General features: G+C 41.4%; 1 protein-coding gene across 1 annotated transcript in view; it reads left to right on the top strand.

Annotated features, from left to right (window-relative positions):
- Nucleotides 1-5,287: 5,287 nt before the first annotated feature.
- MDFIC (MyoD family inhibitor domain containing) overlaps nucleotides 5,288-16,640 on the top strand; it is an 88,457-nt gene continuing 77,104 nt past the window's right edge. The window contains exon 1 of the mRNA XM_081800222.1: nucleotides 5,288-5,500. Coding sequence (XP_081656348.1) covers nucleotides 5,416-5,500 — 85 coding nt within the window. The 5' untranslated portion in view covers nucleotides 5,288-5,415. The remainder of the gene's footprint in view (nucleotides 5,501-16,640) is intronic.

Here is a 16,640-nt window from a genome sequence, read left to right as displayed (position 1 = left end):
CTTCCCCAAGAAACAGAATGCAGTACTAATGTAACGGAATCTTCCTTAATGACTAGACCCTCGTTAGGAACGTTCACCGTTTCACTGGGCTGAATTCACAAAGGCACTGTTATGACGTGTTTATTTTCCTGTATCTTCCCTGTCATCTGCCATTTCTTCTGCTGTCATTTTTTCTGACCTAATAGCTCCCTTAGCTAATGTCTTTTTCTCAAAGCCCCTGCGCCCTAAATTTTTTGTGAGCTAAGACATAGAAAATCAAGTTTGCTTAGAGGTGTGTGTTCACAAAAAAAAAAAAAAAAAAAAGAATTTGAGAAAGTTGATGGCCATTGTGTTGGCACGATGTGAAGGTCATGAAGATTATTTTTGGTATTTAGAGTCTTAGGGTTATTTCCTAGTTTCTATGTCCCTGGGTTTTGGGTTTGCTAAAGTCACACTTCCACATAAATGAGGTAGGTATATATGTTTTCAAGAAAAAGTAACCTTGGTACAATCTGGGATTGACTGAATGGATGAACCTGAAATGATTTGAAGCATTTAAACCATTATTTTTTTTTTTACAAAGGAAATGATAGAATATTTTTTAGTATGAACCCCTAATGTATACTTATAAATGATATACAAGTGCTTTTGTACTAATGTGTTATATACATTATAAAAACATACTCAAAGATAGAAATTACAAATAATAAAATAAAAACAAATACAAATGTTCATATTAAAAATTTTTCTCATTATTCTTTCACATTGCAGAGAATTCTCTTGTGCACCCCCTGGGAGGCATGCATAGTGAGACAGTGGGCTTCTAGAACTCTGGTTAAGATTACTATGTGAGGATAGTTACTTTGACTTGAGCTATGCTAATCAGCCTCTGCCCAAGTGAAAACTAACTTAGCTGCTTTTCAAGACCTCAAATCAAAATTTTTAGCTCCTGAGCCTTAAATGTGGCCTAGCATATAGTAGGTGCCCAATAAATGTTTGATGAATGTTGAATGAGGGGTGAAGATTAAGTAGTCCATAGGGATGCTTTATAAACTCATTTAATTAGTTCATTTTATCTGCTTAGCTCATGTCAGACTTCTTTGACAACATGTTCACATATTCTATCATGACTAGTGTGTATATCACTAGGCAGAAATGGCTGCAATACACATTGGGATTTCAGTGGTAGAGGGCTTTGAATCAGGGCTAGAGCATTCAGTTGTAATGGAAGGCTGGCGCCAGGGACAGTTTCCACCCATCCAGATCATTATAGTATGAGGCGTGGCAAAACCTGGTTGAACGAAGACCATCATATGAAACCCATGGGCATCTGGGAGGCTGGGTGGGTACTGGCGGTCGTAGTAACTAAATAATGGTTCTCAAGCCAGGGAGAAAACAGGATTATGACCTTGGGAAGGCTGTGGAGAAAAGGAGAGGGGCCAGTGAGGACACACTTGTATTGAGTTTCAGGGCATAGCTGTGTCTTCGGCCTTCTGCCCTTACACTACATGTTCATCTTGGACGCTCATAACTTCTAGCCAGTGAAGTACCATCTATGGGCTTATGTTCCCAACACCTATCCAGCAACCTTCTGGATGCTTCCAATTAGCTGTCTCGGAGGTACTTCAGACACTACATGATCTACATGATTAATTCAGCAGCTTTTCCCGAACCTGCTTCTCCTAAATGTTTCCATCTCCATGGGTAGTATTACCACCCTCCACCTAGGTGCAGAAAGCTGAAAGTCACCTTTCATTCCTCTGGCTCCCCACCTTTTGTCTCTATTTGGTTTCATTCCCACCATCAGCATCATCCCTTCCCTCCTTATTGGACTCCGGAGCTCTAGTCTCAGTGCCTCCAAGCTGTTTTACACATTATGCTGTTATAAAGGGAAATTTGGGCAATAAATTCTCCTTGTTCAAGGTTAGTAAGACCCCTGTTTTTCTCCCCAGCTCCATCCCCATCACCGTCCCCCCTTGCATTGGTTATCCTCTGACATTGAACGTCTTCGGTTCTTCAGAGATGCTTGGCTGCCCTCCACCCTCTGGGCTGCCACCCACATGGCTCCTTCTACCTGGAACAGTCTGTTTCTCCTCTTTTCACTTTCTCCTTCTGGTCTTAGCAGAGACATAATTTTTTCCAGGAACTTTCCCTTGGTTCCTAGACCAGACTGCATCTCCCAGCTAGGTTACGATCCTAGCATCCCAGAACTTCCCTTGCCATGCCCCTCAGCAACTTTGTTGTTAAGTGGTTGTGTAACCATACTTCCTTCTAGACAGTGAACTCCACGGGCAGTGGTCCCATTTATCATCTTCATTGCTATGTCCCCAGCACCTACCACAGTGCCTTCCACCTCCATACATATTTGTTGAATCGAAGAATGAGAGAATGAGGGCATGGAGTGCTGCTCATGAGGAACCAAGCTAAGCGATTAGTCAGAATGAACAAATACAGCAAGGGATGGAGTAAATGGGCAGCTTGGGGGAACACTTAGGAGCCTGCACTTAATTTCTGGTCTATCAGATGCCACCTTTATACCTTCCAGAGGGAAGACCTGAGTTTGCCTAAACAAGTGAGATAGTCTGCCTTATAGTCAGATAGGTCTGAGTTCTAAATTCTAGCAATGCAATCCTGGGAAGTTACTGGTGGAGCTGATGTAAAAATTCATTGAGAAAGTTTGTGTAAAGCACATTCATGGTTACCTGGTATGTTGATGTGGCCGTTGTGATCTCGTCATCATGCCATGCTCAGTGTAACCCCTCGAAATGCTTCTGCTGTCTAATAACAGTTAACACTTTTGAGCATCTGTCCTCATATCTGACATGCTATAGGAGAATTATCTTTTTATATTTTTAATTTCTATTTTAATTATTTTATAATTATTTTTATAATTATCTTACTAGCCCTCCTGAGGCTCTGTGAAGAGTTTCTCTTATCATCCTTACCTTATGAGGCAACCAAAGCAGAGTTTGACTAAGTTGCCCAAAGTCACACGGCTGAACAAGATACAGCGTTTGACCATCATGGTGATTTTACAACTCAGCCTCACATTTATTCCTATTTTTATTTAAATTTTACTTCTTCCCCATAAAAAAGTAAGATGTTTAAAGTCAAGAATAATTGATTGAATCACCTACTATGTGTGCAACATTAAGTACTCTGTGAAATTACCAAATACTTATCACCGACTATAACTTTCTAGAACAGTGGTATAACTTCTTGATATTCATGGACTTTACCATCTTTGTGAGGGGATCAAAAAAAAAAAAAAAAAAGGAGTCAAGGAAATAGTAAGAAAGGGATAAAACAGAATCTTTCAGAGTGGTTACTTCCTGTCCTGTTCCTTTGATTGCAGATAACACTGCAGTATGCAGTGATGCTTTGTAAATGTTCATTCTTTAATGGTAATGCAGTGATATTCAGAGCTGATCTGCTCCCATCAAGTAGATTCCAGAGTCCAGGCCCCTGTACAAGTTTTTAGGAAAGTTAAGGCACTTTTATGCATACCATATCTGAAACCTCTACACTAACAATAAACAGAAGAAAAAAAAAATGTTTTAGTCATAGGTCATTAGGGAAAATGTCATTTGGTTTTTGGTGAGTATGGTCTGAATAACTGTCATCAGAAACTTGAAAGGCTGTGTTTTTCAGGTTTAACTGAAAGTAAGTTTGGTTGCACTCACTCTAAAGTTAAGAAACAGATCTTGTCAATCAATTCCAATTGGTTTTTTGAAGAAATGAGATTCCAGGGATATTAATTAATGATACACCTAGAAAGATATATCCAGTGCACATTTTCTTTGATTTTGTAACATGGTTGTGATTCCTCTCTTGTTTTAGAGATTCAAAGAATGAGTTTGTTCTACCTTTTTTACAAATGAATTCTGCATTTCACTTACAATGAATGAAGAAAAGAGCACAAGTTATTTGAATGTATTATTAAAGTACTTTCTATCTGCAAATTACTTTGTACTTGTTATTCTAGACTCATCAGATTAAGCTACAATCAGAACGTCTGAGAGTCCCTCGGCTTTTTACTTCCGACCACAAGTTTATCTCGCCACAGAAGCCATTCAGTGTGTATGTAGTAGGCCTGGCTTGGGGCCCTGGGCCTCGGCGTCCTCCTTGGCGTCAACCGCGTCAGCCTGGATGCCTCCAGTTGATCCAAGCAAGTGCAACTGGTTTTACGGATCTAGGATCCTGTTTGACCAGAATAAAGGCTTGAAAAAGAGAATAAAGGTAACTTAAGAGGCACAGAGTAAGAATTTAAACACTCTGCTAAGGGTCACGGTTTCAAAACCACACCTTTGCGATCCACCAGTAAAGTTCGAGAGATATTTGTACTTTTTTTGGTTTTGCGTTGTCCACCCTAAAGGTTTCTCCTTCACTCACATAGTTCCCAGAGCTTCCAGTAGGTCTGGGACAGGATTGGGAAGAAAGGCTGGGAGAGAGGGGTTGGGGTGAGTCTGGGCAGGAAGATGCCCGGGCAGCCAGAGGACCAGCCAACTTCCCTCCTTTCTCCCAGCCCCTAGAAGAACCCCTTGCTCAGAGCCAGCCCATTCGAGCTTGGCCTCCTGACCCAGACAGCTTGGGCGCAGAGGGAGCCCACGTTGCACCGCCCCCAGCCTTGGGCCACGCGCCAAGAGTTCGAGGCCGCCCGATCCGGATATGATGAAAAAGAGCAACAGAGGGAGAAGTGTTTCAGGAGTGAAGGGGCGGAGGACGGGGTGGCGGGAAAGAGAGGCAGAGGGGGCACAGTCCCCCTCGGAGGGGAACGGGCCGGACTGAGCTGGTTGGAAAGAGGGGGCGGAGAGCGCGGAGTGAGAGGAGCGGCCCCTGGCGCAGTTGCCGCCGCTGCAGTGTCTGGGCTGAGCCCGAGGGAGGCGGGGAGGGACGCGCACGGGCGGCCGCCACTGCTGCCGGGCCCCTGGGGCGAGATGCGGCCGCTGCCGGAGCTTCGCTAACTTTCCGGGCGGAAGAGGAGGAGGAGGAGGAGGAAGGGGCTTTGAGAGAGTTTGGGGCGGGGGGGGATGCCGAGGTAGGTGGTGGTCTGCCGGGTCAGGAGGAGGAGGGGTTTGGTCCCCTTCCCCAAGCTTCCAAATCTAGTCTCCCTTCCCTAACCCCCCTTCACTGCCTCCCGCCCACAGCCGCCCCTCCCCCCGCCCCCCACTGTCAACGTGCGGGGTAGCAGTTTTCCTCCTGGGTTTCAAATCAAAACTTCTCCGGGGTGGGGTTTGGGGGAGGGAAACGGAGGGGGAGGGAAACGGAGGGGGAGGGAATGTCCCGCAGGGGTGGTGTGCTGGTCTCTAAAAACACTTTTTTTTTTGTCCGCCAGAAGCAGTTCGTTCTCTGCACGCAACACCTAAGAGCCCTTCGTGGTCCTCCCGGGGGCGGAGAGCTAGGCGGCAGCGCGGCGCGGGCTCGGTGGAGCGGCCCATGTCCGGCGCGGGTGAAGCCCTCGTTCCCGGGCCCCAGCGCGGGGCCGAGGCGGGCGGCGGCCGGCTGGGCGCCCCAGCCCAGGGTGAGTGCCTGCTTGCAAGTTGCAAGCCGCTTTGTCATTGTTGCATTTTTAAAATTTGTTCACACATTTACTGATTGGGGGAGGGGGGTGGAGGTTGGTGCGGTGAGGACGGATTCTCACCTCGTACTTGGGAACTTTTGCACACTTAGTGTTACTCAAACAAGTTCTCCAGGACTCCTGCCCTACCTAGATCAACAACCGGATAAGAGGGCGGGGTCCGCTGGTCCTTCCACTCCCCCTTCCTTTGGCTGCGGGGAAACTGGATGACAGGATTGCTTCTTTCTTAAGCATATGCATTTTGGGGCCTAAGACTCAAATGTGTGGGATCCCTCCCTCCCCTGCTTCACTTCAGTTCTCGAGTCTTCATCAGATCCCGGTCTTCTGAACAAGCATGCACTGTCCGTTCATCTTTCTGATTCTTGTGGGCCACTCTGCGACTCAGTTGATGATCCAGGTTTCTGTGACAAATTGCTTTGGAATGGCTAACGCATATGTTTCAATAACTCTTTTGTTTTGAAATAAACATGCTTTAAAAGAAACACTTTCCAAGAATGAATTAGCTCCTTTGTGTTCTTCCAAAGTGTAAACACAGGGAACCTGTAAAGAAACTAATCTTGTTTGTGGGAAACATCCCTAACAAGCTTATAAACAAGTCAGGCAGTATCTTTTTTCTCTTGAAGGTGACATACTTCAGGTTTTCAATGACGACAGTGAACAAGGGCCTTACTCTTCAGATGCATTTTCCTCTAAGGGTGGCTCCAATTTAAAAAGTTCTGGGACTGATATAAGCTAAATAATTTTCCAGGTCTCAGAAACCTACTTTATACTCGATATTAAGCATATCTGATAGCTTTTCTTTTTCTTTGACAATAATGTAGTGAGCTTCTTGGGGTTGTTCTTTTGTTTGTTTTGTTTTTGTTTTTGTTTTAAGGCAGCAGAAATGGAAAAGAAGAAGTTAATGTTGAATTCAGAAGAGGTGAAAGCAGAAAACATCCATGGCTAAATTAGAATGTTCTGGTATTCAGGGCTGTTAAATTGAATTATGTTTATCATTGCTTTTTGTTTCTAAACAGTGACTCATTTTTTTTTCTAAAGAGAAAATAGAGCAAATCAGAGAGCTTGAATGATCAACATATTTTCCCAGAAGCAGCCCACATTCTGCACATGCTATTGTCAACATAGTCATTTTCCGGTTAGGCATGCCCTTCATAGTCTTATCGACTCATTGATGTTTATGTTCACACTTGAGCTGTTAATCACTATTGTTAAACAATGCTTATGTCAAAATCCACATCAAATATACTACAGAAACAATTGATTTAATATAGTGATACCTACAGTGTCTAACTTTAATGCATCTTTAGAGTCAGAACTTGCAGTGGTACTGAATATATATGCAGATGCAGTGCTGTAGAATACCACATGATCTGACACTAAGAAGTGGGCATCTAGAATGGTCTGAGCTGCAGTTGACTGCATATAACACGTTATCAGTGTGGAAACTCTTGGGTTATATTGTACCTGAAAATTGACTTACCATCAGCAACATAGTTACATACTGCTTTTTTATTAGTTGATCTTTGACTCACAACATCCTTTAAATAGGCATTAAGTGTAATATAAAGTTCATTTTTTAAAAAGAAAATCCTCAGAATCTTGTTATAATATCATGTCTCAAACAAGCAGATTTCATAAGGTGTATTGAAAGAAAAAAAAAATTGGAGCCATTGGGTAGAATAAAAGCTTCAAGATCCTGCCTTCCGTTTTTAAGTTGGTTTTATTGATAAAGACATTAGTGAAGAGAGCAGCTTTGCTCACAGAGCACCCTACTCTCAAGCTCTTGCTTGAGTTTTTATCCTCTTCCTTCTGTCCTTGGATTCTTTTACCATACTTTCAGAAGTCTGATGTTGATGATCAGAGTTTTTATCCTCTTCCTTCTGTCCTTGGATTCTTTTACCATACTTTCAGAAGTTTCATAGTTTAATCATTCTCTGGTAAGTTGTGGCTGCTTAGTTAATGGAAACTTAATTTAAAATTTTTATATATTAAAATCAGAAAAATGGAGTGTTTTATGAAAATTAGCAGAAAATACTTTTTCATGAGGGGAACGTATAAGGTCAAGTCTTCCTTTGTAAGCAAAGATACATAGATGACAAGATAAAACCTATATGTATATTATTGGATTATGGTGAGATATCCACAATGCTAACTAAGGACCTACAATGTTAAAGTTAAAAGACATTTTAGGGGGTCTCTAGTGAACTCACCATCAACTCTAGAATCCCTTTCTCCATTCTTTCAGATGGTTAGTTAGACCCCAAAGTGTAGCTCGTTCTACTCATCAGCATTCAGAGTTAGGAAGGTTTTTCGTATTAAAAGTATAGTTCTCTCTCTTCAAAATTTCTACTCTTTTCCTGTGATTCTGCAAGGAAAATTCTATTGCTTTGACAGCATTAAAAATATTTTCTCTGTATTTTGAAAATTGTTACAGAGTAAGGACATAAGCTCATATGCTCCAGGCTATAAGAGGGAACCAGGACCCAGGACAGGTGTCAGAAGATAGGGAGCAGCAGGGATTGCGGGCGGTGGGACGGTGCATGGGTCAGGAGGCAGTACGGCTCCACTCCAGCTCATTGTTGCCATTGGGGCTAGTGTTTTCCAGTATTTCAAGAGACACTGGAAATACAGATTTTTATGTATCGTCTCTCCCTTTTGAAAAGTTGGCAGTTGATTAAATACAATTTTTGTCCAGGCCAACAAAGCAACTACACTTTCAGGCTGGAAATGGCCTCTAGGCAGCTGATCTGTTATCTCTGTTACAGAAAATAAAACGTAAACATGTATTTATAACTCTTTCCCTATTTATGCAGAGTACTTGCATAAATGTCTTAGTAGGTGAAGGATGATTTGATCCAAACTTAATTTTGTTTTAAGAGAGCATGGATCCTAATACATTGTATGTTAATTCACTGAATTTAAATTTAAAAAGAGTGGCTTTTGTGTCTGTGGTTCATCAAATTGTCATTTATTTTTCTTTTTTGGATGAGCCATCTTAAAATTCATTGTTGTTATCAACATGGAATATGTAGGTACTTACCTTTTGGTGCAGTAGTTACCAGAATCCATGCAGTGGAAAGAGCTTTTTAATTAAGTGCTTCATTCATACATTTGTGACTTGTAACTAGAAGGATTTTTAGAAATAAAATGGCTCACTTTTTAGAAAGGATGCCCAAAGAATTTAAGTGACTTGGCCAAGGTCTCATGCAGTCAGTAGAAATCAGGGTAGAACCACAAATTGCAGAATATATGTCATTGTGATAAATGTGGTTGAAGTAGAGAATCAATATAACTTTCCTACGGATGGATGAATTGGAGATAATAGGCTTTGGATACTGTGAATCACTTGAGCCTGTTCCAGTCGCTGTATCACCCCCCCCCCGCCCCCCACGCACCCCATTGCATTTGCCAAGACTTAGACTGTTGGACTGTGAGTGCTGGAATATATTTTAATGTGATAATGTGTGATTTAATGCACTCTTCTCTCTTGGGAGAGTCCTCTGAGACTATTAGGCAGACTTTTCATAGCAGGATGCAAAATGCCAGTGAAGTTAATTAAAAATAATTTAAAATAGAAGCTAGGGAGAAAATCTTCAAGTTGAAATTACATAAGAAGAGCTTTGACTTAGAAGCTTAGCTGAGTTGTCAGGAGTTTATAGTGGCTAATCAGATTTCCTTTATGGGAAGCCTGTTTATTTCATTTTATACAATGTATGCTTGTAATACCCATATTCTTCTTGTATCATATTGTTTTATCCTTCTGATTAAGGATGGCATTTCTCAAAGTGTGTCATCTTTGGATAGCTTCTATCTCTGGTTCCAGTCGGGGGTGATTCTGCTTCCAAGGGACATTTGGCAACATCTGGAGACATGTTTAGTAGATAGATGGGGAGTGGAGTGGGTCCTCCCAGGATCTAGTGGGTAGAAGCCAGGGATAATGCTAAATATCTTACAATGCACAGGACAGAACAGCCCCTTACAACAAAGAATTATCTGGCCTTAGAATGGCAGTAGTGTTGAGATGCTATCCTGATCTCTCAAGGCAACTGGCATTTTGGGCCTCACTCTAGACTTAAAGAATCCATCTCTGGGTGGAAGGCTCAAAAATCTGCATTTTTAACAGGCTCCAGGTGCTCTTTATCTCTGGTTGAGAATCATTGTTTTAGAGTCTTTTATCTGTAGAAAGACAAGTTATCATAGATTTCTAAGAAGTCTCTTTTTAGTAGAAAGGCTTCAGAAATCTTTAAAAAAGTCTCTTTTTTCAAGTTCCAAATTTTCAATCCTATGACTCTATATTACTGCTCTTCAGCATTTTTATTACATACCCCAATTAATAAAAATAATGGTGAGTATTCATCTTCAAAGAATTTTCTAAAATTTTGTGTACCATCATACAACCGTATTGTGAACATTAGAAAAATACATAAATAAGAGTTGTAAGCGGATAAAGATAAGTGAAATAGATAATAAGGAAAAGAGTGCATAATTTGCACATTAGTTGTGTTTCTTTGTAAGTTGGAGTTTTAGAATCTCAATGATCCTTTCTCATAAAAACAGTGATCAATTGAACCTTGTTATGTGACAAGTACAGCGAGAAATAGATGGAATGAAATTAGGGCCTCACAGAATGCTAGGGAATCCCATACATTCACCCATAACTATAATGCAAGGTAGACTGATTGGTACTATAACAGATGTACAAAGAAAGTATGATGGCAGAATATGGGAGAGAGAAAGTATCTCTAGCTGGGGCATTTGGAAAAACGTCAAGGAAAACTTGATTTGAGCTGGATGAAGAAGCATGATGGTAGGACTCAGCTCTGTGGAGATGGATGGTGGAAAACAGCTTGGAGGGGATTACTACAGAATGCTAAGTACTTCAGTAAGCCCACTGTATGGGTTGTATGAAGAAACAAAGAGTGAGATAAGGTTGAGAAGATAAACTAAAGTGATTTTGAGGACGGCCCTAATTCTCGCCTGGGTGTTTGTATATCCTTTCTGGAGGCAGTGGTGAAACATTGAAAGTTCTTGAGAAGGGGAAAGACAGGACCAAATTGGTGTTTTTAGAAAAATAAATCTAGTGGCAGTGCAAAGGATGATGTTGGGCGGGGGGTGCAAGAGTGAAGGTAGTGATTATACAGGAGGCTACGCCAGTCATCTGACAAAAGAGGACATAGGGCAGCACCAGTAGGAATGGAATTGAGAAAATGAGTTTAAGAACAATAGCAAAAGTAGGATAGAGTTCTACCTAGCTGTGAGAGCCCCTTGAGGGCTTTGATTTTTACTTATCATCTGTGAATCTCCTAAAGCATAGTGTCCAAATTTTATTGAATTCAACTGATATAGTTGGGCAACATATTTAATATGGGAGATGCTGGAAAGGTAAAAATTTAAGGTAGTCCACGGGTTCGCCTTTTTAGCTTCAGTGGTAACATAGGAGGAGCTGTTGAGTCCTCTTTTGATCATGTTGGTTCCTGGAACTTACCCCTTGCCATGATAGCCAGTAAATCACCGAAAAGTAGGACTTACCCCTGGGAGAGTGGTGAGTGGTAAGAGTTCACCACCAGGTAGCTGATGGATGGGTACAAGAGTGAGAGAGAGGACTGAGGAGCAGATTTGGAGGCATGGCCACACTTAGGGAGGAGAAGGAAAAGAATGCAGGAAGAGAGTCCATAAGGATTGGTCACAGAAGCATTAGAGGTTTAGTGGTTGTGGAAGATGAAAGAAGTGGTTTGGTAAGAGAGAAGCCAGGTGTATAGAGAGTTTCTGCTGGACGGGTAGATTTTGAGCATGCTTACCACATGCTAATGGAAAGAAATCTAGGGGATAGAGAGACTGAAGATGTAAGGGTATGGAGTACAGTGGTGGTTTGGGTGTGTAATTGCAAGAGTAAAATTCTGGGACCAAATGGGACAGAGACCAGTCTTAGGAAAGTAGAGAATGTTCCCTTTTCAGATGGGCATGGGAGAAAATGATGAGTGATAATTTAGAGAAAGTTTGATACGAAAAAGAGATCATGGGAGGCCTCGATCTTCTCAGCAAAGTAGATGGTAACATTTGCTGAGAGCAAGGCTGGGGGGCGGTTAGGATGAGTTGAGAAATTTGAGATGAGTGGAAAAGATTTCAAAGAATGAAGTATTCAAGAGGGATTCAATCTGGGGCAAACAAAAGGGCTGCTCAGTAACACTGAGGGCTTAACTAAGAATGAACGGCATGAATTTTTAGTGGACAAGGTCAGCATGGTTGATTGCCTTTCTCAGCAAGGAGCAGGAGGGAACTTGAGAATAGAAGCTGATAGAATGAATTTTTGGAATTAGCATAGGGTTGGAGGGTGGCAGGGTAGAAGCAGTGGGGGACAAGGGAGGAGGATTACACATGTGTGGGAAGAATATGTTTGTTCTAACTAAGCTTGTGTTCTAGGGTATATGGGGAGCCGGAGAGACCAGAAGTGCAGTTGGCAGGAGGTTTCTGGCCAGCAAGAACCGTGCCTGTTGGCCTTGCTTGGTCAGTTAACATACAAGGATTTTTTATTAAAACAAACAAATGAAAACACACACACGCGCGCGTGTGTGTGTGGATATATATGTATGTATGTATATATGTTTATATGTATGTATGTATAAATTGAATGATCTTTATAGGGCTAGTGGGGAAATTGGAATTTTTGGGTGTGTAAGAGCCTTTCCTGTTTTTTGAACCTTATTTCCTGGATCTTGTTGAGGTGATTTCATGGAAAGTTCTAATAGCTGTGTGCAATTATTTTACTAGCATTATATATATATATTTTTAATATTTTTATTTATTTGACAGCGACAGCGAGAGAGGGAACGCAAGTAGGGGGAGTGGGAGAGGGAGAAGCAGGCTCCCCACTGAGCAGGGAGCCCGATGCGGGGCTCGATCCCAGGACCCTGGAATCATGACCTGAGCTGAAGGCAGCTGCTTAACGATTGAGCCACCCAGGCGCCCCTACTAGCATTATATTTTTTATAATAATAAAAGATTTGGGGAAAATAAGGAAGCATAAATCGACACAATCTAAAGCCATTTGCAAATGGAAAATTAGAATGATACAATAGATAACAATAGAGGAGAACAATTCAACCAAATTTGGTTGTAATTATTCTACTATATGTAAAGGCAAGGGATGTGATTTTTATGTCTCTGTTTCTAAAGGTCTTCATCATCAGTTTTTATTAAAGGAAGACAGATTCTGCCCTGGCTAGATTCTAGATATTTGGATAGTTGAATGTTGGTGAGTCATTGGAGCAGATGAAGGACGCTTCAGTCCTTCCTGCTGACTTAACCTTACATGTGTTTGTGCACCAGTGTTTTGGATGCTTCTCTCTTTTCTTTATCTTTGTGTCTCTGTCCCTTTTTCCCTTCCTGAAGTTATTTAAACTTTTCGTTTCTTCTTTTCACATCAGCACACATATTCTGAAGAAGGAAAGCTTTTAACTTTGTTTTTGAAATCGAGTTGTATTTTAAAGATTCTAATTTAATCAGTTAGGGTTCACTAAGTAGGAGCTATGAACAGAGTTATTTTAACATTAATTTCGTTTGTGGTTTCTACTTGCAGCCCACTTCTGTTTTCAGATTCACACCCACATGATCTGAAGTACGATGATTCATAGCATGTGCTTTTATGCCTGAATTTTTTAGTAGTTTCAGGAGTCCAGTCTGAAGTTAATTGTCATGCCAGCACATAGATTTCATTATTGACACGTTTGAAGAGAAACCTTGTTAACAAATATTTTTGTGTGTGCCTGCTACGTACAAAGTCCTGTGAAGATTAAAAATGTGTCATGCATGCATCTTTTGCCCACAAGGAATTTATAAAGTAGGTGAGAGAGAGAGGATGAGATATAAATGTGCCAAATTAAATTTTAATTCCTTGTGTAAGTATCAATTGAAGAGTCCAGTAAGAACCATGTGACAGATGAGTTGATGGCCAGTTGCCAGCTGATGGGTGCAGTTCTCAAGCACACAAATTCAGAGGTTGAATGAGAAACTCAGAATGGCAAGAGGTCAGTTTTGTCTGGGTTGGACTGTTAGTGACCCCATCTGAAGAACACACAGTTTGTAGGTCTTTTTGGTTTGCCTTATGCAGAGTTGAGCACTAAAAATAAAGCAATTTGGGCGCCTGGGTGGCTCAGTCGGTTAAGCGACTGCCTTTGGCTCAGGTCATGATCCTGGAGTCCCGGGATCGAGTCCTGCATCGGGCTCCCTGCTCGGCAGGGAGTCTGCTTCTCCCTCTGACCCTCCCCCTTCTCATGTGCTCTCTCTCATTCTCTCTCTCAAATAAATAAATAAAATCTTTAAAAAAAAAATAAATAAATAAAAATAAAAATAAAGCAATTTGTGGTTGAGTGGGTGACAGGCCCTTGGCAGGCAGCTGGCCGAGTACAAAGGAACCGGCTTCCCCTCCAAGATACAGTCCTCCTACTCTTTTCCATGATGGATCAGCCCTTGGTCTTTGGGGCTCTATGAATGTGGACCTACTCTGTTCTTAGTTTTTCCATCACTTAAGTAACATGCATTTTCTGAGGGGTATTACTCTTTATTTCTCACCGAAATGCAAGATGAGATTATGGAGCGTGGGAAAGGTGTAGGAGCTTACATTAAGATGTATACAACGTGAAAATAACTATTCCAGCTTTTCATCAATATGCAAAATGAATTTAATTTTTCTTGATCTGAGGAGTAACATCCCCAGTCTTTGTGTTGAAAGGATTTCTGGTTGGAGGAGATAAAGATTGATGGCACTGCTAGTGGGCCCTGGAAGAGTCTGCATCTGAGAGAAATTGGGACGTTGTAACTAGCTGGGTCTCATAATGATTACGTTGGGGCAGGGAAAAGAGAATTGAAAGATGATGCTGTGAATACCACTGACCAAGATACAGACTACAGTTGGAGAAACAGGGACAGAAGAGAAGTGGCGATGAATTTTAAGAAATGCCGAGTTGGAGTTGCTAAAGATCTATTGATGTAGAGTTGAAACTTCAAATCTGTAGGTCAGGGCATGGGAACAGGCCTAGAATAATGGATCTAAAAGTTCTTCTCCTGGAGGTGGTCATTTTAATGAGGTGGTCAAGTTAATGAGATGACGAAGATTGTGGAGCCAGAATGAGTTGGTTGTCTTAAAGGAGAATCCAAAAAAAGGCAGAGTCTCAAAGAAAAGCCAGGTTAGTGAATTCTATGAGAGGCTTCTAGTTTGGGCCTTTAGGAGAATTACCAGAGAGGATACATCCCCTGACCTATAATCTGTGTCTATCATTCTGAAGTCCAAAAAATAAATTCCAATACAGTTCTGATTCTCTTATTTGTGGTTTCACTGCTATGTGAAATGCTCTTCTCCATCCTCTCGCACTTACTTATATCCCCACCTGATAGAACTGAGAGGTAACAGAGAAGGTTTTCTTGTGTGTGTGTGTGTTCTAATAAAACTTTATTCATGAAGACAGGGAGTAAGCAGGGTTTGTCCCATAAGCCATAGTTTTTAATCCCTATTTAGACAAGTGCTAGATAGCAGAAATGTTCTATAGCTTGCTCAGAAAAGTTTTAGAATTGCAGCGTTACAACAGTGATCATGAAAAGAGACTAAAGATGGGTGTGTGACTTCGTTTGGAAAAAAGGGGAAGATGTCAGAGTCCTCAATTCCTTTTTTGTAATAGGCTTAGTCGATTGCTAAGTAAGAGAACTGCTGTAGTTACGGCCTCTCTGGATTCTCGCAGTCAGACAAAACTCTTTCATAATAGCTTTCTAGACAAGATGAAGAAGACTATCCTGTCCATAAGGGTGGATGTAAAAAAAATAGGCCCTGAAAAGACACTGAAGGAATTGAGGGTGTTCAGCACAGAGAAGGTAAAGACACAAGAGCATGAGATATTAGTTCTAAGACAGGACTGTTACATGGAAGGAAGATTAGACTTGACTTCGATTGCAAAGAGCAAAATATGATGAATCACTGAAAAATACAGGGAAGTAGATTTTAGCCACTTGTGAGGAAAATCTTTGAATTGTCAAAGCAGTCCCAAACTGGGGTAAGCTGTGTGCTGAGGCTGTGTCCCCGTCCTGGGAGTATTCATGCCTACGCTCCTCAGCTTGTTCTTGGGAATATTGGATGGTGAAGGTATTCATCTGAATTCAGGTTATCAGGTTGGCCCGAGACCTCTAAAAGCCCGGCTAACTCCAAACTCCGTGAGCCTGTGAGTGTTTGGTGTTAGCCTGAGTATACTTGGTTGAAAGAACACAATTGAACATCTATTTGAAGAGGCGGGAGTTTACTATGCCTCAGGGTAAGTCATCCTGAAACTCTGTCTTTAGGACAAGGAACTGTAGGTTTAGATGTCGAAGGGAGGAGATAAAGGTGGCTGAAGCAATGTGTCCTGGTCACGCGTATCAGCTTGCTGTCACTCACCTCTCCCTGCTCCTTCTGCCATTTATTTTAGAGCCCTGATTTATTGAGATATTACCGGAACTGTAGCTGCATTTTGTACCTGTGCATTTGCATAGTCGTATTCAATTGTATATCGATCTGATTTCGGAGTTGTTTTCCACTGTGCTATGTGTATAACCCGCTCTGCCTACCCAGCCTTTGAACTGGTTGAGTCTGTCATTTGTATCACTCTTGAATGTAAATGCACCATAAGCTTCTGAATGCATAAAAAGCCCTTTGAAGGAATGCATTTTAGATTTTGCTCAGAAGTCTTACTTTTCAAAATATCGGTAACAGTGAATCGATTCAATTGATTTAGGTGTTTATTTCTATAAACTTCATAATGATCTGTGCTTATATAATAACTTTATTGTCTTTACAGAATTATGAAATTTTGTGCACATGCTCATTCATCTGTTAAAAATGCTTTGGTTATCTTAATTTTTTTTGGACAATGAGATTTTAATCCATTTGAGAGCATTAGGCAAAGCAGGTTGGTTTTGCTGTGCTTCTTGAAGGTCATTAGGCTTGAGGGGTTTGTTTGTTTGTGTTTGATGAGTGAAGAAGTAAAATTCCAGAGCCTCCGGTCTTCCTGAAAGCTGCTTTGTCTTTGGTTTTTAAAGGTTACATTTGGGAAGCATTTGTAGA

This window comes from Leptonychotes weddellii, chromosome 12 (genome assembly GCF_054177405.1).
Source record: "Leptonychotes weddellii isolate Sample4059 chromosome 12, ASM5417740v2, whole genome shotgun sequence".
Taxonomy (NCBI): Eukaryota; Metazoa; Chordata; class Mammalia; order Carnivora; family Phocidae; genus Leptonychotes; species Leptonychotes weddellii.
This window is presented reverse-complemented; position numbering and strand designations above follow the sequence as displayed.